At 42.5% G+C, this 21,760-nt stretch overlaps 2 protein-coding genes across 4 annotated transcripts in view; one reads left to right on the forward strand and one right to left on the reverse strand.

Annotated features, from left to right (window-relative positions):
• ASB5 (ankyrin repeat and SOCS box containing 5) overlaps window positions 1-21,760 on the forward strand; it is a 62,042-nt gene that overhangs the window by 15,215 nt on the left and 25,067 nt on the right. Inside the window, exon 1 of one of the 2 annotated variants that reach the window (XM_054029149.1) lies at window positions 13,290-13,447. The exons of the other annotated variant lie outside the window; for it this stretch is intronic. Coding sequence (XP_053885124.1) covers window positions 13,321-13,447 — 127 coding nt within the window. The 5' untranslated portion in view covers window positions 13,290-13,320. Of the gene's footprint in view, window positions 1-13,289; window positions 13,448-21,760 lie in introns of those variants that run through there. 2 annotated transcript variants of the gene reach the window in all.
• Window positions 1-21,760, reverse strand: part of LOC128837741 (myb/SANT-like DNA-binding domain-containing protein 2) — a 67,215-nt gene that overhangs the window by 4,174 nt on the left and 41,281 nt on the right. For both annotated transcript variants that reach the window (XM_054029151.1, XM_054029152.1), the window contains exons 2-3: window positions 1,944-2,026; window positions 1,099-1,216 (exon numbers count right to left, since the gene is read on the reverse strand). In XM_054029151.1, the coding sequence (XP_053885126.1) occupies window positions 1,099-1,216; window positions 1,944-1,979 (154 nt within the window). In that variant the 5' untranslated portion in view covers window positions 1,980-2,026. The remainder of the gene's footprint in view (window positions 1-1,098; window positions 1,217-1,943; window positions 2,027-21,760) is intronic.

The raw sequence follows: 21,760 nt of genomic DNA on the forward strand, positions 1-21,760 counted from the left end.
ATCCTTCATCAGTTATATAAAATGTTGACAAAGCACTTTGTCAATTTAATTGTTAAATATCCCATTGCTAGTTAGCAAATAAAAATGATAAGGCTTTGCATCACAATCATTTAGACTATATTTTAAAGATGTAACCAGAAAAACAAAACAATTTATGGCAGCATGTAAATTAACTAAAGTTTGCTGAATGCTGACTAGCCTGGTCATCTACCAAAAAAAAAAAGTATTAAACCCCAATCCTGAAAGTGAGGGAACACTGTTGCATTCTTGTAGATCCCTGTTGACTTCACTGAAATACATGACATCTGTAGGTGTTCAGTACCTATGAAAATTTAGCTAACAGTTATTTCTATTATTGTAGTGCTTACAGTGCAGTGCTAGGAACTGTCCAGATATAAAGTAACAGAATGTCCTTCCTTTAAGAGCTCATAAGCTAAGAACAGCGGCAGCTCCAGGCACCAGCGCTCCAAGCGCGTGCCTGGGGCGGCAAGTCGCGGGGGGCGCCCTGCCAGTCCCTGCGAGGGCAGCAGTCAGGCAGCCTTCGGCAGCATGCCTGCAGGAGGTCATAGCTTTTTTGCCTGCGGATTCAGCGGCAAAAAAGCTAGAACCGCCCCTGGCTAAGAATAAAGCAAGAAATGACAATCTGGGAAAGAGAAATAAAATATGCAATTGATGTAGAACTGAGTATAATTTTTGGATGAATATTTTTGCAAAAAATGCAAAGTCAGGTTGACAAAATATTTGCAAATAGCAGAATTTGGCAAATAGTTTCAGCTGAAAAATCAAAAGAAATTCTAAAATTTTGAAATGTAGCTAGATTTAATGATTTTTAAAGGATGAAAAACACCATGTTTCATTTTAGGTTAAACAAAATATTTCATTTTATTTGTGTTTTTCATTTTGCCAAGAAAAAAGAAACAAACAAACAAATCCATTCTGGGTCAATCCAAAACATTTTCCCTTAACAGTTAGAAGCGGCATAGCTATCTGTTAGAAAACTGAAGTCATATTTTTAGTATTTCCTTAGACTTCTAAAGAAGAGGTCACTTAATTAGAATATATAAGCAATATTAATAGCTGTAAATGTTTGAAACTCACCAGTGAATATAAATTCAGCAGCTGTGATCTGTGTGGTGGGGCGGGGAGAGGCTTCTACTTTTATAATGATTGCATCAGGAAATAGGCTCATGATTACAGCTGATTGAACTTGGAATTTCTGTTTCATGGAAAATTTCAAAGTATCAAAATTTGTTTTCATCCCAGATCAGAACAAACCATAATATTTTCAAAGTTACTAACAAAATGGAAATTCCAAAAATGCTAGGTTAGGAAAACTTAATTTCAGAAACATTTTGAAAATTATTTCATTTTATTTTTTATATTTCACATTATTTCATGACATGCCAGTAGTAGTGCATATTATGACCTGACATCATTTCATAATGTCATGATATAACATGTACTACTTCTGATTACATGGAATAATGTAAAGATAATAAGACTAAATACAAATTAAAATAAATTTCAAAATGAAATTTTATTTTGAAACAAGATTTTGAAATTTTTCTGAAATGAAATTTTCCTAAATTAAAAAGGTTATTTTTTGTCTCATCAGAAATTTTTGCCAAAATTGATGAGTTTTGTGAAAAAATTGTATTGAATCAAAACAGCATTTTCTGAGGAAAAACCGCTTTCATGAAAAATCTCCTACCATCTGTACTCATGACACATACTGGGGCAAAAAGGTCAGAGCTGCAGTTGCAGATACAAGTTATAATAGGAGATTTCCACAGTTATTTTTAGATTTGTGCTATATTTTTTCTGGCTGTGGGTTCTTTTGGTTTCTCTTTTGGAGTTCTTTGCGGGTTACATTTTACATTAAACAAGGTGCCCCTAAAAGGTTAATGTGCTGCAGAATTTTGGATTGAAAATGTATGACTAACCTTGTGAAAGCGGATTAATTGAAGGGTGCCATTCATATGTAATCTCCAAGAGATCTGTGGTCCAAGCACTTACCAGTACCTCTCTGCATAACAGAAAACGAACAATGAAAATTTAAAAGTTGATATCCCACTGAGATAAATGGGGTTTATTCATACTTTTCAGAGCGATTACAGCAGGCTCTGCATAATCAGGTAGACAAGGCTGAATCAGTTTACACTCAGTTCATATTTTTAAGTTTTTCTTCATAAACCTAAGTGCCAAGGAGGCAAAGTTAGATCATCCCTGAGACTGCTCTGATTTAAACTGGGAGACCCCCTGCTCCTCTCAGGATCATAAAAATGCAAAAGTAGTTTTAAGACATGTTAGCAGCTTTCCTTCCCCTATAGGTCATAAATCAGAAATAATGTTGTGGTTCATTTTTGGAGATCCACTGCTGGAAAGGTAAGGTTGACTGCTTTTAAACCATAGTGAATGATTCAACAGGGTAATGTTGTCCTACTACCCTATTCTAACAATTTGCAATCGATAACGTCATTTAGCAACAGTTGGTAGGGGAGAAAAATAAGCACAAGGCACCTTCTCAACTCACATTTCACACAGATCATAATTCTATTAATAAAAGCCATATAACACCTTTACTAGCTTCCTAGATACAATAGAGATTCATTTGGTAATGAAAGGAATGTTGTATGGAATACCTATTCATCACACTGCTCAGTGTAAGGCACCGACATTTGGCATTTTGTTTTTCATAGATTATATATAGTCAGTAGTGTCCAAGTATTTAATGTAGTTTAGGAATCAGTGATTTGATGAACAATGAGGCTCTTGGGGGCTGCTCCCTTTTACAAATCTGACACCAAATTGAATAAAACATCGAAATAGGGAGATTTTTTAATGGATTCATCACCCTCTCTGGACACTGCTAAATCACTCCTGCCAGACATGACTGGCACTCAAAAATACTTCTTAAGAGAGCAATCTGTTTCTGGAGTGAACCAGATTGCGACAGGTATCAAGCATTTAACAAAACAAAACTCCCCTGAGGAAGATATGCCAGACAACCCTAAAAGGGCTTCCCACACCACAATCCATTTCACAGTGTACAAGTTCAACACTCTGCTGTATTATCAATATTCTCTTTATATACATTAGGAACAAAGTACAAACCTTTCTATGGATTTAGGCCTTATCTACCACTACACTACTGAGTTGACCTATATTAGGTCGACTTACAGCTACTGCAGTAATTACTGCAATTTTTCATGTCCACACTGCCTTCCTACTGTCGGTAGTGCATCTAGGGTTGCCATGTGTCCAGTTTTCAACTGGAAAGACGGGTTGAAAAGGGACCCTAGCGGCTCCAGTCAGCACTGCTGACTGGGCCATTAAAAATCCAGTTGATGGGGCTGGCAGGCTCCCTACCTGGCTCTGCATGGCTCCTGGAAGTGGCAATATGTCCCCGCTCCGAGCACCAGCTCTGCAGCTCCCAATTGCTGGGAACCGAGGCTGTGGAAGCAGCGCCTGCGGGCGGAGGCAGTGCGCACCACGCAGAGCTGCCTGGTCCCTCTGCCTAGGATCTGAGGGACATGTCGCCGCTTCCAGGGAGCCCCCCGAGGTAAGTGCTGCCCAGAGCCCGTTTCCTGCAACCTCTCCCTCACTGCAACCCCCTATCCCAGCCTGAAGCCTCCTCCCACACCCAAACTCCCTCCTGGAGCCCGCATCCCCTCCCGCACTGCCACCTTGCCTCAACTCTGAGCCCCCTCCCCAAGCCTGCACCCCAACTCCCTGCCCCAGTCCTAAGCCCCATCACGCAGCCCGCACCCCAACCCCCTGGCACAGCCCGGAGCTCCCTCCCGCACCCAAACTCCTTCCCAGAGCCCACAGCCCACACCTCCCCTGCATCCCCAACCTTCTGCCTCAGCCCGGAGCCCTCTCCCGCACCCAAACTCCCTCCCACAGACCACACCTCCCCTGCATCCCCAACCCTCTGCCTCAGCCCGGAGCCCCCTCCCACACTCCAAATCCCTCGGCTCCACCCCCCATCCGAGTCCCCTCCTGCACTCCAAACCCCTCATCCCTGACCCCACCCAAGAACCTGCACCCCAATCTCCTGCCCCAGCCTGGAGCCCCCTCCTGCACCTTGAACCCCTCATTTCTGGCCCCACCCCAGATGATGGGGAATGGAATGAACGGGGACGGGGCCTTGGAGAAGGGTGGGAAGGGGTGGGCCTCAGGAGTGGGGCTGTAGTGTTCGGTTTTGTGCAATTAGAAAGTTGGCAACCCTAAATGCATGTCCTCACCAGGAGCGTTTGCTAAGAGCTTTCAGTGCCTGGCAGCCAGGCTTCCAGCTGGGAGCTCTGTGAGGAGCTGAGAGCCCGGGTGTTCAGAACGAGGCAGGTGGGAGCTCTGTGCCAAGATGAGAGCCAAGGCTCTCAGCACCAGGCAAGACACAGAGCTGACAGGCGATGTAAGTAGCACAGTGTCTAGTCTATACAGACACTGTGTCACCCTAACTACATTGACCTAGGTGCTACACCTCTCATGAAGGTGGAGTTATTAGGTTGGTCTAGTGGGGCAATTACAGGGGCGGGAGCAATGTAGTGTAGACACTTACAGAGTTAGGTTGACGTAAGCTGCCTTACATCGACCTAACTCCGTAGTGTAGACCTGGCGTTATATGGACAATTAAAATCAATGTATGAAGCAGCTCCTATGGGAGCACATGAATAACCCCATTACTTCAATTGGTTTACTTGTATGCTTAAGTGCTTTGCTGGATCTGGGTGTAAGGGAGAAAGTTTATGAGAGACCACCTTGACAAAACATTGGTAGCACGTTACTGTGAAGATGAGATTTTATACAGTTGTTGCATATATTTAGAAGCCTTGTGATTGAGGCCCATATGTCCAGGATTTACTGTACAGTTGAAAGGATTTCTGATTTTGCCCCTTTTAATCTTAATATGATACTTAAAGAAAGAATATCACAGTTCCGACACCAGAACATTTTTATTTATAGGAAGTTTCAGTTTGTCCTGAGAAGCTACTGCTACCTTGTTTAGCCATTTTTAGCATCCGACATCCATGTAAATAATCTACAGCTAAATAAGATTTTTTAAATGTAACTATATCAAACACTCACAGATTTGTCTTGTCTTTTCCAATTCTTATTAACTTGATTCAGTATTGGGAGAGAACAGTAAATGCAATCTGTATGGTACTAGGAATTTAGGAATGATATTTTCAAATAAGCCATCATATACCATATATGTTTAAATGTGTAACAGTCAAGGCAAAGCTTTTTTTTTTTCCCTCTGCTCCATGCAGGATATGATTTTAAATGTAAAATGCATAGTTATTAATTTCTTGTTTTTAAATTTAGTACTTTGAAATGTAGATACTACAATTTGGGAGTAATTCACTAATTCATTGACCGATTTGATCACTGGGTTATTTCTATAACATACAACCCAGCCTGCTAGCATTTGAGTCAAAGCTGTGATGCATTCATGTATTGGAATTTTAATTTCCCCCCATATAATAAAAAATTAAATGTATGCCAGTTGTCCTAACTTTAAATCTTATATATTACTATATGCTTAAAAGAAAATTTCAGAAATTTTATAAATTACAGAACCCACACTCTTGCATTACCAGCAATGACAAAGGCCTGTTAAAATAAAACATTCCAGTTACGTATTGGAAAAACACACTTGTTCTACAGAAACAGCCATGTATTTGTCATTATGAAAGGAGTTCCAGAAAGCAAGAGAGAAAAAAATTCTTTACCATTGATTTCACTGGGAAAAGCTCATGTTATGTGTTTATTTAAATATATGGTGTAGCTTTTACAAAACCTGTTTTTGCTAATTTTCTAGGCAGATGCGGTGTCAGAGATTTTTATAAAATATTTATAATCAGCATTTTAATTTTTGGGCTTTCATGAAATTCTTCCCTCTAAGCTGCAGAGTGAGGCTCTAATCACTTTGTCCTCATCCAGCAGCACAAAGGGGCCCTAAATTAAATGATCTGAACACTTGAGGTTTCCCCTATGTTTCGACTAGAGAGATCTTTGGCTTCTATGTTATCCCTTTCCTGGACAGTCTTGTAGTTAAGGTACTTGGAGATCTAAGTTTAATTTCTAGACTTCCTTCCCATAGACTTCCTTTGATGCCCTGGAAAATCACTTATTTTCTTTGTGCCTTGGTTATCCATATGTTAAAGGATTTCAAAGATGTTTAAGGGTCTTTTATATGGCACTCTTCATAGTAGTATCTATGCACCTCACAAACATTCATGAATTAATCTTCACAACTGCCTTATGAGAAAGGAAAATATTATTCCTGTTTTAAAGATAGTGAAACTGAGAAGGAACTTGCACAATACTTGCACAACTCCCCCAGAGTTGGGAATAGAAATAATAATACTTCCCTACCTCACAGGGATGTTGCGAGGATAAAATCACTTAGTGTAATGCCATTGAGGTCACCCCAGTACTCTCCAAGTGGTCAGGCATGGCACTGCAGGTGAGCAACTGGCTCAGTTTCCCCTCACCCACAGTATAAATAAGTCCAAGCAGGTTTTTCTACTATTAAAGAGCACCCTCTTTGGAGGGTCTCATGTATTTATCAGAAAGGAATAATATGAAAACAAATAAAATCTTCAGTAAGCTACTCCATCCTACATTCTCTGCCCTGGGTTAATCAGTCTTAGGACTGAAGCACTGTCAGGCTGAATTCCCTGCCTGGAGCTTGGGCCTCTGCTGGGCATTTGGTTGGATGCCACTCTTCCCTTGACAGTGCATCCCTCTTTGCTCTGCCAGTCCGTCATACATCCCCAGGAGGTCCCATGCTCAGTTACTTCTCCTGAGCTGCTCTGGTCCCTTGCCTGGGAACACTTTCTCTCTGTACCCATTCCTTCTCCCCATGAGCCTCTCTTCTCCAGGGAGACACCAATAGGAGTAGCTTCCTAATCATCTCCCCTCTCTCTCCTCAAGAGCTTCCTCTGTTCTGGGGCTTCCTGACTGAAGGTGCTCCTTACTGAATGAACTATTGTTCAGCTATAGGTGGATCTGAGTTGGCTCATTCTCCTTAGCAGAGCCTGGCACAGATTGACTGGGTGCTTGATTCCCTCAGGGGTTAGCCCACAAGATACTCAGACAAAATGGTCATGGAGGCCATATAAATACCTAGATAAATAAGTTTGGAAAAAGAGGACATGGCCAGTGCACCCTGTGTCCAATAGATCCCCCAAAGCCTTAAGGCTGTCTGTCATGTACTAGCCATGTGGGCCAATGCCCAGTGATCCCAGGCTCTCACTCCTTGGCTAGGCACAATGCTGGTGGTATGTAAATTCAATGAGTCATTGCTATTAAGAAGGAAGAATGATCTTTTGGGAGTTGAGAAACCTAGGTTCTATTCCCAACTGTGCCTCAAATTTTCTGTGTGACCACAGGCAAGACTCAATGTCTCCTTGCCTCAGTTTTTCTACCTTTAAAGTTGGGTTAATACTTACCTTGCATGGATTTTATGAGGCATAATTCTTGAATATCTATAAAGCACTCAGATTTTTGCAAGGAGTATACCATAAACATTCAAAGTATTTTAAATTATATTTGCATTGATCTTAATAGCTCGTCTAAAGGACTCTGTTTAGAAAGCTCACTTTATTTCAATGACATTTGTTCATTTGGAGTTAGAATAAGGCAACAATTTGCATGCTAGAAACTTGCTTTTTTCCAGCATGTACCAAGGCACAAAACTTTACAGAATTCATCCTTCGTTATTTTTATTAAAAACAGTAGAAGATCCCATTTTCCTACTGTATAAAGTTATACCAAGACAAAATTTGAATTTTTAAACACTTTTAGAAGCTTGTCTTAAATACTTCTTTCAAACTAGAATGCTTTTCCCACTGAAATGGATGGGAAATAATTTCTTTACAACTTTGCAGCTGTTGACAGGAACACAATTGCATCTATAAAATAAACATATGAGTTTTCTGCTTCCATAGAAATGTTGAAACTGGCACTGGCATTTCTTTTTCATAACCATCTATACAAAAGAAGCTTGATATAAGAAGCCTTCATTTTTTTCTGATAGTTTCATGTTTGGGTTAAGAAAATGAAATGAAGCCAAAATTTTGAGAGGAGTATGAGCCAGGGAATTATATCATGTTTACAAGTTAGATAAGGAAAATCAATACTGTCAAAATTCCACACCTATGAATAACATCCTCTAGTCAGTTTCCATATTCACATGTTCTAGTCTCTGCCCCTTCCCCTAGATTCTTTTGCTCTGATGGATACAGCATCACTGTCATAGATAACCCTGCCATAAAAATAATTAGTGAATTGCTTGTCCATCACAACAGCTGAACATATAGTACTAGTAAATGGATTTTTAATTAAATGCTTTTGTTAAAGGATTTCAAAGATGTTTAAGGGTCTTTTATATGGCACTCTTCATAGTAGTATCTATGCACCTCACAAACATTCATGAATTAATCTTCACAACTGCCTTATGAGAAAGGAAAATATTATTCCTGTTTTAAAGATAGTGAAACTGAGAAAGAACTTGCACAAGATCATACAGGAAGTGTGTGCAGAGTTGGGAATAGAATCCAGATGTCCTGGGTCCCAGTGCTAAACCACAAGCCCATCTCGCCTCTATACATGTATTACCTGTGTGCTTTTATTTTTATGTTTTCAACTGAAAACTTTAGACTTTAGTCATTTCCTTTTACATTTTATTTTTGAAAAGAGTGTGATGCCAGTCTCGAAAGATCCATTTCACAACTTCAATATGGCTGTTGCCCATTAGCAAAACAGTTGTATGCTAACCCATTTGGTCTTGTGTAAAGTTTCATCAAGGATACTTTGTGAGATAAACTCTGTATCCTGTAAAGCAATAAGGGGAATATTTGCATAGAATCATAGAATATTAGGGTTGGAAGAGATCTCAGGAGGTCATCTAGCCCAATCCCCTGCATCTCTCTGTGTGTTATATTCTCATGTCCTCCAGAGCAGTGGTTCTCAAACTAGGGCCACCGCTTGCTTGGGGAAAGCCCCTGGCAGGCCGGGCCAGTTTGTTTACCTGCTGCGATCGTGGCTCCCACTGGCCAATGGGGGCTGCAGGAGCCGGCATGGGCCGAGGGACGTGCTGGTCGCCCTTCCTGCAGCCCCCATTGGCCTGGAGCGGCGAACCGCAGCCAGTGGGAGCTGCGATCGTCCGAACCTGCGGATGCGGCAGATAAACAAACAAGCCTGGCCCACCAGGGGCTTTCCCTGAACAAGCGGCAGCCCTAGTTTGAGAACCACTGCTCCAGAGTACCTAAAATATGTGGATAAAGTTGGTAGAAAATAATGACTGTCATATCAATTAACTAATGGATTATCTTTGGGGAAGGAGATAGCCCTCTCAGCCTCCCTGCTTTCAGGATGCCAGCTTTTTGAGCTATCCTGCCTCCCTTCCCACATAATTTCTTCCTACTCCTTTGCCCAAATTTTTTGGGGGAGAGAGCGGGTGCTTCTCTGACTTCCCCTGAGTCAACTCCTCTGAAGCAGCAGCAGCTGCCTGACATATGCTATCTGTAGACAGTGTCTGTGGACTTCATTGCTGCTGCTACTGCTAGCCACACCCTCTGCTGATGCTGACATAGATAACATAGCAGAGGGTTAGAACATCTATGGAAAACAAGCTAACCTGAATTCCTTCCAAGCTGACAAATCTACTTGCTCAACCACACTGAGAAGCTAGCCAACCTCATTCTCAGCTGACAAATACACTCAATACTTCCCCAAAAGCATGTAAGATTGGATTTCCTTCCGAACCAACAGCCCCCCTCAACAACAGCATCCCATCCCAGATGACAAATTCACCTGCAGGTCCCCTCTTCCTCCCAAAATCACTTGTCAAAAGTGATTGTGAAAGCGAGAAGAGTCCCAAAGTCATGAAATATGGGGAAATTATTGACATTCTCTCTCTTTCATGTATAATTCAGTTCGCTGTTGAAGAATATTGACAATTTAACAAGAAACTTTATTCATATTAAAATTAAATTTATAATGCACCTACCCTTCTTCAAGTGTAGGGCTTTGTTCTGGCTTTTATAGTCAAAGCCCCGTCTGTGGGATGTAGAGGTATGTCCTTCTTTGCGTGCGGTCCCTTAGGCATTCTTGCTCATTCAGTCAGAGCACCTTTAGGGGAAAACATCTGTGCAGAAGCTGCAAATCTTTGAGAGAATGAAGCATGTACACTCCTCTGCACTACCTTTGCTCTGCTGGCCAACATGGGAGGAATAGTCCCTCTCACTTCCAGTTCCTTTGGGGTCCTTGCGTACTAAGAATGCAAGGCTCAAGATTGCACATATCTAGTGCAAATGTGCAAGGCTCCCTAGGAAGATCCATTAAGGGATTTAGACATTTAACTGCCACTTCAGGGATCTAATTCAAAAATGTAGGTCCTCAAAATCTCTGCTTGGCTGGTGCATAAATTCTCTAAGTGCCTATATTTCTGTCAATAAAATCCCTTAGATGCCTAAATTTCTACTTGTGGACATGCACAAAGCTGGTTGGATTCACAAACTAAGCATTCCCCCTGTATCTTGCCAGTGGGGTGGGTGTGCTCAGAGGCTACCTACTGGATTGGGCCTCATTCAAAATAATGATAGTGCTGCCCCTTTTTACCTAATAGTCCAGTGGTTAGAGCAGACACCCAGGATGATGTGGGAGACATGCATTCAAATCCCTCCTCTGCTTGATGAGGAGCCAGAGCCATAACTAGCTATTTTTGTGCCCGAGGCAAGAATATAAAATTGCGCCCCCCCGCTCCTCTGGCAGCACCGCCCCCCCTTGGCTCCTCCGGCCACACCCTCCCCTTGGCTCCTCCGGGCGCGCCATGGCCATGCTGTGCCCCCCCCATGCTCCTCCGGCAATGCCCCCCCTTGGCTCCTCCAGCCGCACCATGCTGTGCCCCCCGTTGGCTCCTCCAGCCGCGCCGCCCCACCACACTCCTCCGGCCATACCCCCCCGGGCTCCTACAGCTGCACCGTGCCGTGGCCACCCTTGGCTCCTCCAGCTGCGTCCCCCCCTTGGCTCCTCCGGGTGGCACTGTGAGGAGCAGGGCCTTAAACCTTGGTCTCTCACCTCCTTAGTGAGTGCCCTAACCACCAGACTATAGTCACTCTCATTCCACTTTCTCTGGCCCAGTGACTATTTAAATATTTTATACAAAACATAACAGTGTCAACAGGAGTGACAGAGAGAGAGAGACCTACCACAGAATACTCTATAATTCCATGATTAGAACATTCTCCTAGGAGGTGAGAGACCAGTGTTCAAATCCCTGTTCCACATGAGGCAAAAGAGAGATTTGAACCCATGCCTCCTATATGCTAGGTCAGGGCTGTAACCACTGGGCTATGGGCAGGGGTGGGTATTACCACCCACTACCTTGTTTTTTTGTGAAAAGGGCTGATCTGGCTTAGGCACCTTAGACCAGGAGGAGGTTCATAGCTGTGAATCCCAAACAGAGGGAGGCACCTCTAGTTCATGCCTAATTCCTTTTGGGGGGGGTAGGAATTTGGTTCCCCCCCTTTGCATTACCTATGAGGGTTGCCAATTTTGGTTGAATATATTAATCACATGACATAATTTTTAATTAAAGGTTAATCTTTAATTCTGGGAGACTCTAGGATAATCCTGGATGGTTAGAAATCCAATTTCCTGTTGGGTGCCTAAGGCTAGGCAGCCACGGGCGGTGCTAGGGGGAGGCTTGCGGAGGCCACCCCAAAATTTGCCTTACCCTCCCATAGCAGCTGCTGCTCTCTGGCCGCCCAGCTCTGAAGGCAGTGCCACCATCAACAACAATGTAGGAATAAGCCTGGGCAGGGGGGCTGGGTGCCTGAGTCAGGTGGAGGGTCGGGGGCTCCCCACAGCAGTCCAGATTGACCCACTCCTCAGTCCCCTTTGTGGATCTATCCCTTGTGCCCTCTGCCATGTCTACCCCTTACTCTCTTGTACCAGATACCTTTAATGTAGCCCTTAATTTTTATTATTTTTAGAAGTTCTGTTTAAGGGGAATATAGGAAAAAAAGAGGCAAAAAATTAAATTTGACATTTCTAAACTCAATTTAATTTCAAGACAGATAAGAACAGCTCATTGAGTGGTGGGACAGTCACATATACTTTAATTTGGATATGATCTTATGTTTCTACATTTGATATAGAACTGTGATGTGCTAATTTTTATTTCTGTGAATATATGTGTAAAATGGATATAACTCCAACATCTCAGGCTTAAATAATTAATATTTGTAAAGTACCTTGAGATTCCCAGATAAAAGACAGAATATTAATGCAAAGTAGTAGTGTTATTTTAAAAGTGTTGATGAATGGGTTAGTCTGTACATTAATAAAACAAGACAGTGAGAAAAGTGTTTTTTTTTTTAAACAGCATGTCAACATATTACTACTGTAATAAGAGCACTACTCTAGTTAATCCACGCTGTCATTTTATTAGGGATCAGTTGCGTCCTTTTGCTTGTCCATGCAGATTTGTTTCCAGTATTACAAGCCAGTACGCATAAAGGAGTCTTGCTCCAAGTTTGTTGTCCTTGTTACTATTTACCCTGTTGTCAAAAACTAGTGACTCAGGACTCCTTGAAATGATTACAACCTTACTTTCAGATCTGTATACAACTCGCAAAATAATCAATTACACTGTTTCTGCTGCCATATGAAAGCATTTGTTTATGCGAGAAGTGTTTTCTAGTTTACGTCAGTACAATCCTGTGCTCTACATACACAATTAGTGTTGCATTAGTTGGACAATTCCCAAGTTCTAAGTAAATTCTTTACCAGCAGCAGAGCTGTAGGTGACTGAAGCCAGTCATGAGGCAGTATTATTACGAGGGAGGTGGGTTCACTGTTTAAGGCTGTCATTTATCAGAACCATAATTTTTTTATTAACGTACTCATAATTTTTTTCTATTTTGAGCTGCTTAGTATGCAAACCTCATTAAAGCATGAACTGTGTTGTGTTTTAAGAATCAGTTGCTTTTCTGGTCTAACAAAAAAAAGGAACACCTTCTTTCTATTTAAATCATGTAAATAGTTGAGGTTCATGCTGTAGCTAAGCTGATTCTTTCTCCATTTTAAAAATAGAAAATGCTAGAGCTATCCTTCCCTTCCCCCACTGTGCACTCACTGTGGATTTCAGTGTTGTAGCCTTCTACAGTAAGTACAACAAGATCCTTTGTGAAAATCTGAAGGGGGGGGGGGGGCGAAGTAGCTACAAATCCATCCGTGGATGTTCCTCTGACTAGAGCACCTGCACTAATGATACACAGACTTTGCAGGAGAAAAAAATAACAAATGATGATCACAAGTACTGCTATTCAGAGGAGCTGCACTAACCAGAATCTCCTAAAAAGAAGCCTAGAAAGTATAGGGGAGTGTCCTGCAAAACGAAAAGCTTGCTGGGGTATTCTGACCAGCCAAGGTTAGTCTAGCAGCCATTTCAGAAGCTAAAGTATACCAAGTTGACCGAGTTTTGCAGCATACTAACTTTAAACTGAATTTTTTCAGTAATCAGATTTGTAATGTAAAGGCATGCTTATATTAATTACTAATAGTGTATTACACTTGCATGAGTTTCTACAGAGATAACGCAGCTATAATTTTTGATTGTACATTTTGAAATGTTGTAAACTCATCCACCGTATGTTTTCTTGTTTATCTGCCTTATTTGTGGTGCAGGTGTTCAAGGCTTAATGCAAATTGTAGCAGGGAAGTAAAAGTCAATGTAACTAAATGCTGAGGGCTGACTGTTTACAAGAGATCTGATAATGTAAAGGGATAAGTAACTACATGTAAAGAGAGGCTTGGAGTAACTAAAAGATAGGATACTTTGGAGATTAAAAATACTGAAGAGAGTATGTTAATTTTAGGAATTTGCCACAGATTGTCTGTTCAAAGGTAACAAGATGCTGAATACTAAAATTAAAAGAAAAATTGTGAAAAGAAAAAAATAGAATGTAGAGGCATTTAAAATTACCTGGACATACATTGGAATATTTTAAGAAGGGATATTTTAAACAATAAGCTTCAGGACATGATGGGAATATTATAGAACTGCTTTGTTACATGATAGTTAAAGCAGAAATTAGAAAAATAAAACACTTATCAGAGAGTGTCTGGACTAACATATATGATTGGAGGCATAAACATGGTAGAATTTTTTTTTAAATAGTAATAATACTCTAATTAGGATCAAAGTGAGGTAAAAAAGGAGAATAAGGACATCAAAATTTAGCAGTGTTGATTTTAGAAAAAAAATCAGCAAGTGTTTGATAGAACAGAATACGTTAAAAATGGAGAAAAAGGACACAAAAGGAAAATGGAAAGTATTCACAGTTAATTTACACCTTGAAAGGGATATCAAATATATTTGGGATAAATATATATATATATATTAGTTGTGAAGTGGAGCAAAAGGTAAGAAGAATACTTAAAATAGTGTTATGGTGATAACCTTAACTACTGTCGATATTGAGAATTAAGATATATTCAAGAATAAAAGTAGCAGCTACTATACTTTCCCTAAATACTAAAGAAAGCTTTCTAATTTATTTAAGGTCAACAGCATACTAATAAATAAATAAAATAAATAATAATAATAATTAATAAGTATTTACTAATAAGATGCCCATTGGTGGGGGAGGGATAGCTCAGTGGTTTGAGCACTGGCCTGCTAAACTCAGCACTGTGAGCTCAGTCCTTGAGGGGGCCACTTAGGGAGCTAGGGCAAAATCAGTACTTGGTCCTGCTAGTGAAGGCAGGGGGATGGACTTGATGACCTTTCAAGATCCCTTCCAGTTCTAGGAGATAGGATATCTCCATTATTTCATTTTATTTATATGTAGAAACCTAGAAAAGGGAATTCAATGTTCCTGATAGATAGTTTGGACCATGGTATATAAACACTGTCAGGGCAATTCAGGGCAAATGTACCTGTATTCCCCCTCTATAGTTCAACAAGGGCACCCACTCTAGGCTCCTCAGCCATCACCTCTCTGGGGTAGAGTCAGAGATCTGCATTTCTCTGCCTCTTGACCAGAATGTTTTCAGGTTGCACAGGCCTCCGACTATATCGTGACATCCTCCAGCAAGGCACACTGCCTGCATGGCCTGCATCTGCATTATGCTTTCTCTTCAGAGACTAATAATGGTATAATTCCCAACAGTTATAAGTTACCACACAGATCTTCCTAAGTGAGCACTTTTATTCTTAAAGGCAAAAGCATTAGACAGAAAACTGTAAAAATAACAAAAGAACCTACTTGTATGTGAATAACGTAACCAGAGACCACCCTCTAACTCCAAGAAGGGCTCTGGTTGGTGATTAGGGATTTTTCCTGTGGTCACCAGTTCATAACAGCTTTCTATCAGGACTAGCTACCCCATGAGTTACTGTAGCCTTCCTGTATCCAGTTTGCGCCTTTGAAGAGATCATGAATAGGTAATCAGCCAGACAATTAGGTTTCTCTTCAAGGAGCAGCTTCAAAAGGATGGCTCAGAAAGTGAGTAATTTCCATTCCCTTCTTCCAAAGTATTTCCTAGGAACCCCACTCAACTGAAAGTTCAGTCTTCTTTGCTCTACTATTTTAAAGAGTCTTTTGAAGCACATAATACTTCCTAGTGTTTACATTAGTCCTGCCTCTCTCTTAAAAGAAGTTACATACCATCATAAGAACATAACATAAGAACGGCCATTCTGGGTCAGCCGAAAGGTCCATCTAGCCCAGTATCCTGTCTCCCGACAGTGGCCAAAGCCAGGTACCCCAGAGCTAATGAACAGAACAGGAAATCATCAAGTGATTCATTCCCCGTCTCCCAATCTCAGCTTCTGACAAACAGAGGTTAGGGACACCATCTATGCCTATCCTGGCTAAAAGCCATTGATGGTACTATCCTCCATGAATTTATCTTGTTCTTTTTTTAACCCTATTATAGTCTTGGCCTTCACAACACTCTCTGGTAAAGAGATCCACAAGTTGACTGTGCATTCTGTGAAGAAATACTTCCTTTTGTTTGTTTTAAACCTGCTGCCTATTAATTTAATTTGGTGAAATGTGTTCTTGTGTTATGAGAAGTTCTTGTGTTATGAGGTGCAAATAACACTTCCTTATTTAGTTTCTCCACACCAGTCATGATTTTATAGACCTCTATCACACCCCCTCCCCCTTAGTTGTCTCTTTTCCAAGCTGAAAAGTCCCAGTCTTATTAATCTCTCCTCATACAGAAGCCGTTCCATCCCCCCAATCATTTTTGTTGCCCTTTTCTGAACCTGTTCCAATTCCAATGTATCTTTTTTCAGATGGGGCAACCACATCTGCATGCAGTATTCAAGATGTGGATGCACCATGGATTTATATAGAGACAATATGATATTTTCTGTTTTATTATCTATCCCTTTCTTAATGATTCCCAACATTCTGTTCGCTTTTTTGACTGACGCTGCACATTGAGTGGATGTTTTCAGAGAACTAGCCACAGTGACTCCAACATCTTTTTCTTGAGTGTTAACAGTTAATTTAGACCCCATCATTTTATATGTATAGCTGGGATTATGTTTTCCAATGTGTATTACTGTGCATTTATCTACATTGAGGGATAGTTTAGTGGTTTGAGCATTGGCCTGCTAAACGCAGGGTTGTGAGTTCAATCCTTGAGGGGGCCATTTGGGGATTTAGTTGGGGATTGGTCCTGCTTTGAGCAGGGGGGTTGGACTAGATGACCTCCTGAGGTCCCTTCCAACCCTGATATTCTATGACTTCTAATTTCATCTGCCATTTTTTTGCCCAGTTTTGAGAGATCTTTTTGTAGCTCTTCACAGTCTGTCTGGGACTTAACTATCTTGAGTAGTTTTGTATCATCTACGAATTTTGCCACCTCACTGTTAACCCCTTTTTCCAGACCATTTATGAATATGTTGAATAGGACTGGTCCCAGTACAGATCCCTGGGGGACACCACTATTTACCTCTCTCCATTCTGAAAACTGGCCATTTATTCCCATCCTTTGTTTCCTATCTTTTAACCAGTTACCAATCCATGAGAGGACCTTCCTCTTATCCCATGACAGCTTACTTTGCTTAAGAGCCTTTGGTGAGGGACCTTGTCAAAGGCTTTCTGAAAATCTAAGTACACTATATCAACTGGTTCCCCCTTGTGCACATGCTTGTTGACCCCCTCAAAGAATTCTAGTTCATTGGTGAGGCATGATTTCCCTTTACAAAAAACATGTTGACTCTTCCCCAACAAATTATGTTCATCTATGTGTCTGACTATTGCAGGGATAGGCAACCTATGGCATGCGTGCCGAAGGCGGCACGTGAGCTGATTTTCAGTGGCACTCACACTGTCTGGGTCCTGGCCACCGGTCCGGGGGGCTCTGCATTTTAATTTAATTTTAAATGAAGCTTCTTAAACATTTTAAAAACCTTATTTACTTTACATACAATAGTTTAGTTATATATTATAGACTTATAGAAAGAGACCTTCTAAAAATATTAAAATGTATTACTGGCACGTGAAACCTTAAATTAGAGTGAATAAATGAAGACTCGGCACACCACTTCTGAAAGGTTGCTGACCCCTGGACTATTGTGTTCTTTACGATAGTTTCAAACAGTTTCCCGGTACTGAAGTCAGGTTTACTGGCATGTAATTGCCGGGATCACCTCTGGAGCCCTTTTTAAAAATTGGCATCACATTAGCTATCCTCCAGTCATTTGGTACAGAAACTGATTTAAATGATAGGTTACAGCAGAGGTGAAAGTAAGCCGGTACGCCCCAGAGTCCCAGGGTAGCAGCGCTGCCAGAGTCCCAGGGTAGCAGCGGCAGCCGGGGGCTCGGGCGGCCATATAAAGGACCCGAGGCGCCTGCCGCAGCTATGCCCCAGGCCCTTTAAATTGTCCCCGGAGTCCTGGGGTAGTGGCGGCGGGGCTCCGGCAGCGATTTAAAGGGCCGGGGGCTTGGCCACTGCTACAGCCCCAAGTCCTTTAACTTGCCGCCGGAGCACCGCCGCCGCTACCCCAGGGCTCCGGCAGCAGGGCTCCGGGGACGATTTATAGGGCCCGGGGTGGTAGCCGCAGCTGGAGCCCCGGGCCCTTTAAATCACCACCCGAGCCCCCAGCTGCCGCTGCTACCCAGGGACTCTGGCAGCGCGGCTCGAGTGGCGATTTAAAGGGCTCAGGGATCCCACTGCTGCTACCCTCTGGGGCCCTTTAAATAGCCACCCAAGCCCCGCTGCTGGAGCCCTGGGGGAGCAGCTGCGGGGCTCTGGTGGTGATTTAAAGGGCCAGGGGCTCCCGGCTGCCACTAATGCAGTGGAGCCCTGGGCCCTTTAAAGCTCCGCCAGAGGCTGGGGCCCCTACTGATGGTGATTTAAAATGCCTGGGGTTCCACTGCAATAGTAGCAGCTGGAGCCCTGGGCCCTTTAAATCACCTCTGGGGCTCCGAGCCGCCTCTGCAGCTGGTAGCTCCGGGGGTGATTTAAAAGGCCCAGGGCTCCCAGCTGCTGCTACCACAGCCCCGAGCCCTTTAAATCCTGATTTAAAGCGCCCGGGTATTTAAAGGCCCTGCCTCTTCCGGTAGAGGCCATGCCTCTCCTAAGGATTCCGGAGTACCAGTAAGTTCTTTAAGTTACTTTCACCCCTGGGTTACAGACTACAGTTAGTAGTTCTGCAATTGGCCATTGTGTCGGTACAGACACTTGTCAGATTGTTGTCTATAAAAGAAGCTATAAGTACTGATTCAAAGAGAGATCCTTTATCTCTGAACTATTTGGATTCTAATGGGTAGAATAACTGAACAAGAAAACTGAGATCCCCATATTTATTCTGGGTAGCCCTGAGAAAACTTTTGGGAAACTTGCAAATTACCACATCTCTGCTATCATTTTGGACTTACAACCTTTGACTCACCTGTTATTATATTTTACCTTCTTTAACCTCTCAATAACTCTCATTCTTTTTTCTTAGCTAATAAACTTATCCTATAAGTTTACTGTAGAATTGGCTGCCAGCGTTGTCTCTGGTGTAAGATCTGGAGTATCAGTTGATCAGGGGTAAGTGATTGGTGTCTCGAGACTGGAAGAAACCTGATGTGGTGTGATTTTTTGGTTTATGTGACCATTATCACTTAGTTCAGTTTGTTTGGGTGGCAAGATATGTTGGAGAGGCTATGGGGACTGTCTGTGACTCCTTGGTAAGACTGGTATAGTGATCCAGGTGTTCACATTTGTTACTGGCTTCGTGAAATCTAATATTAGAATTTACCACCAGTTTTGGGTGGCTGCTCTTGTTTTCTGACAGTCTGCCCTGAGACAGGCACTCACAGTTATGAGCCACTCCAGACAGCATGACATCTTTAACTTAATTCAATAAGATTTGTCCAGGATATTTCCGTATCTGTCACAAACACATCAGAAAAACATCCATTTATTTATTACATCTCATAATGCTGCAACAGATTATACACAGATTTATCTCCCACCAAGTAAAGCTGGTAAGGATGCTTTTACTTAAGGTTGTCTGACACTTGCCATTATGAAACCCTGTTTCAGTCGCTCATAACTTTGCCAAACTTTAACCATTTGGGCTGAAATTTCCCATGCTGGGCATCTGCCTCAAGGTGACTTATTTATGAAAATTTCAGCTAAAATGGTTCAGAAGATTAAGAATGAGGTTAGCAAAAATATATTTTATAAAAAAATTTCACAACAATTTAGTTTCCCTCATGGTTTGGAGCGGAGACTTAAAGTTTGGCATGGGAGGGTGTACCTTTTGCAATCACTGTGAAAATTCACCCAAACTTGGCCAAGTTATAAGTCTTTGAAAAATTGCAGTTTGCACATGCTCAGTAGACACTAGTTATAGTTTGGCAGCTAAATATTTTGAAGATTTAATTTACACTGAGCATGATCCATGCCCTCACAGTTCATATGAGGGACTGTGCATGTGCCATCCTCATAGAGTGAATGCTCCAGCCTAGGGTTACAGGGGCCAAGCATGACTTTCCCAACAATTGCTTCTCCAGGCCACTGTAGAATGGACAGTGGAACTGAGAGCAGGACCACTGCCCTTTGTTACTATTTTGCTGGTGCCCAGGTAGTGAGGAAGAGAAGGAAGATGCAACCACAGTGGAATTCATAGGGGTGAGGAATTGGGCAGAAGGAGAGTTTGCAAGGGCCAGAGGTTGGGTGGAAGCAGAAGAGGAGGGGGACAGGAGCCAGTGGAGTTGTTTGGATAGGAGCAGAGTCTAGGGGACAGGGGGCAGGGTAGTATATAGATGCAGTGGGGGAGATGGACAGGATCCAGGAGATGTGGAGTATATAGGAACAGAAGGGGAGGGAGTCAGGGTGGGGATTGGATAGGAGCAAAATGGCAAGGGGGCAGGAGCCACAATGGGAGGATGGATAGGAGGAGAGGGATACAGAGACAGATGGGGGCTGGGACCGAAGGGTCTATAACCATGAGTCCACACTCCCTTCCAGAACCTGAAATTGAACCTAGGAGTCTTCAGTCTCAACTTGTCTCTGCTATCAGCAAATACACCTCTACCCCGATATAACGCGGTCGTGGGGAGCCAAAAATCCCTACCGACTTATAGCTGAAACCCCGTTATATCGGGGTATGGGCGTCAGGTCTCTGGCGGTGATTTAAAGTGCTCCAGGTTCCAGCCACTGCCGGGATCCCAGGCCCTTTAAATTGCCAGCAGAGCCCTGCTGACGCAGCCCCAGGGTAGGGGCGGCAGGGCTCTGGCGGTGATTTAAAGGGCCCGGGGCTCCACGGAGCAGCCGGAGCCCCGGGTCCTTTAAATCGCTGGTGAGCCCCGCTGCCACAGCCCCGGGGTAGCAGCAGCAGGGCTCCAGCTGTGATTTAAAGGGCCCGGGGCTCCCCGCAGCAGCCAGAGTCCGGGGCCCTTTAAAGCGCCGCCGAAGCCCTGCTGCTACCATGCTATATGCGAACCCGTGTTATATTGAGTCGCGTTATAGCGGTGTAGAGGTGTAGCTTTGTAACACACAGGCAAAGTGTCTCTTCCACCTCCAATGACTGGTCCGCATAGAAGATAACAGCCTACTACTACCATATTGCTAGCAGTGACTCCATTAGCTTAAGGTCTGTTCTGTGGATCTAAAGGTCCCAATCCTACTGATGACCCAAGTTGGGGGTCAGTATGCTTCCACAGGATGGAATTTCTTTATTTTCTAGGGTTTTAAAAAATAGATTACATTAAAAAAAACCCCACTATGTTAAAAATACGTTAAGGTTGCAAAGCCAAGTACTCATAAGTTAGGAATGCCAGTTTTAAGGTTGCCTGTACAACATTAATTTGACCCCTTTGTGCATGTACATTCTAATACAGTGTTTAATTACATGATCACATACTATTTTTCCCACAGGACGTTTACTTCATTCAGTGCACAGGATGGATAGTGTTCTAGAAACAAATCAGGATTGTGTAGTGAAAGAGGCTGTAGTCTGTAGTCTTGTCTCATTTGTTGAAGAATTTGGAAGGTGCATAAAGAATGAAGAAGGGCTTTGCTGGAAGAGAAAGGATGGTTAAGGATGTTGAATGCCATCCTGGTGAATTGGATTGTATCCCTACCTCTGCCACAGTAATCCTAGGCAAGTCACTTAAAGCAGTATTTTCACAGCTGGCACTCACTGTGTGTTCCTCATTTTCTGGGTGTCCAGTAAGATATACCTGGGTCCAGATTTGCCAAAGTGCTATAGAAACTGATTGGA

The sequence above is a fragment of the Malaclemys terrapin genome, chromosome 5, assembly GCF_027887155.1.
Source record: "Malaclemys terrapin pileata isolate rMalTer1 chromosome 5, rMalTer1.hap1, whole genome shotgun sequence".
NCBI lineage: Eukaryota > Metazoa > Chordata > Testudines > Emydidae > Malaclemys > Malaclemys terrapin.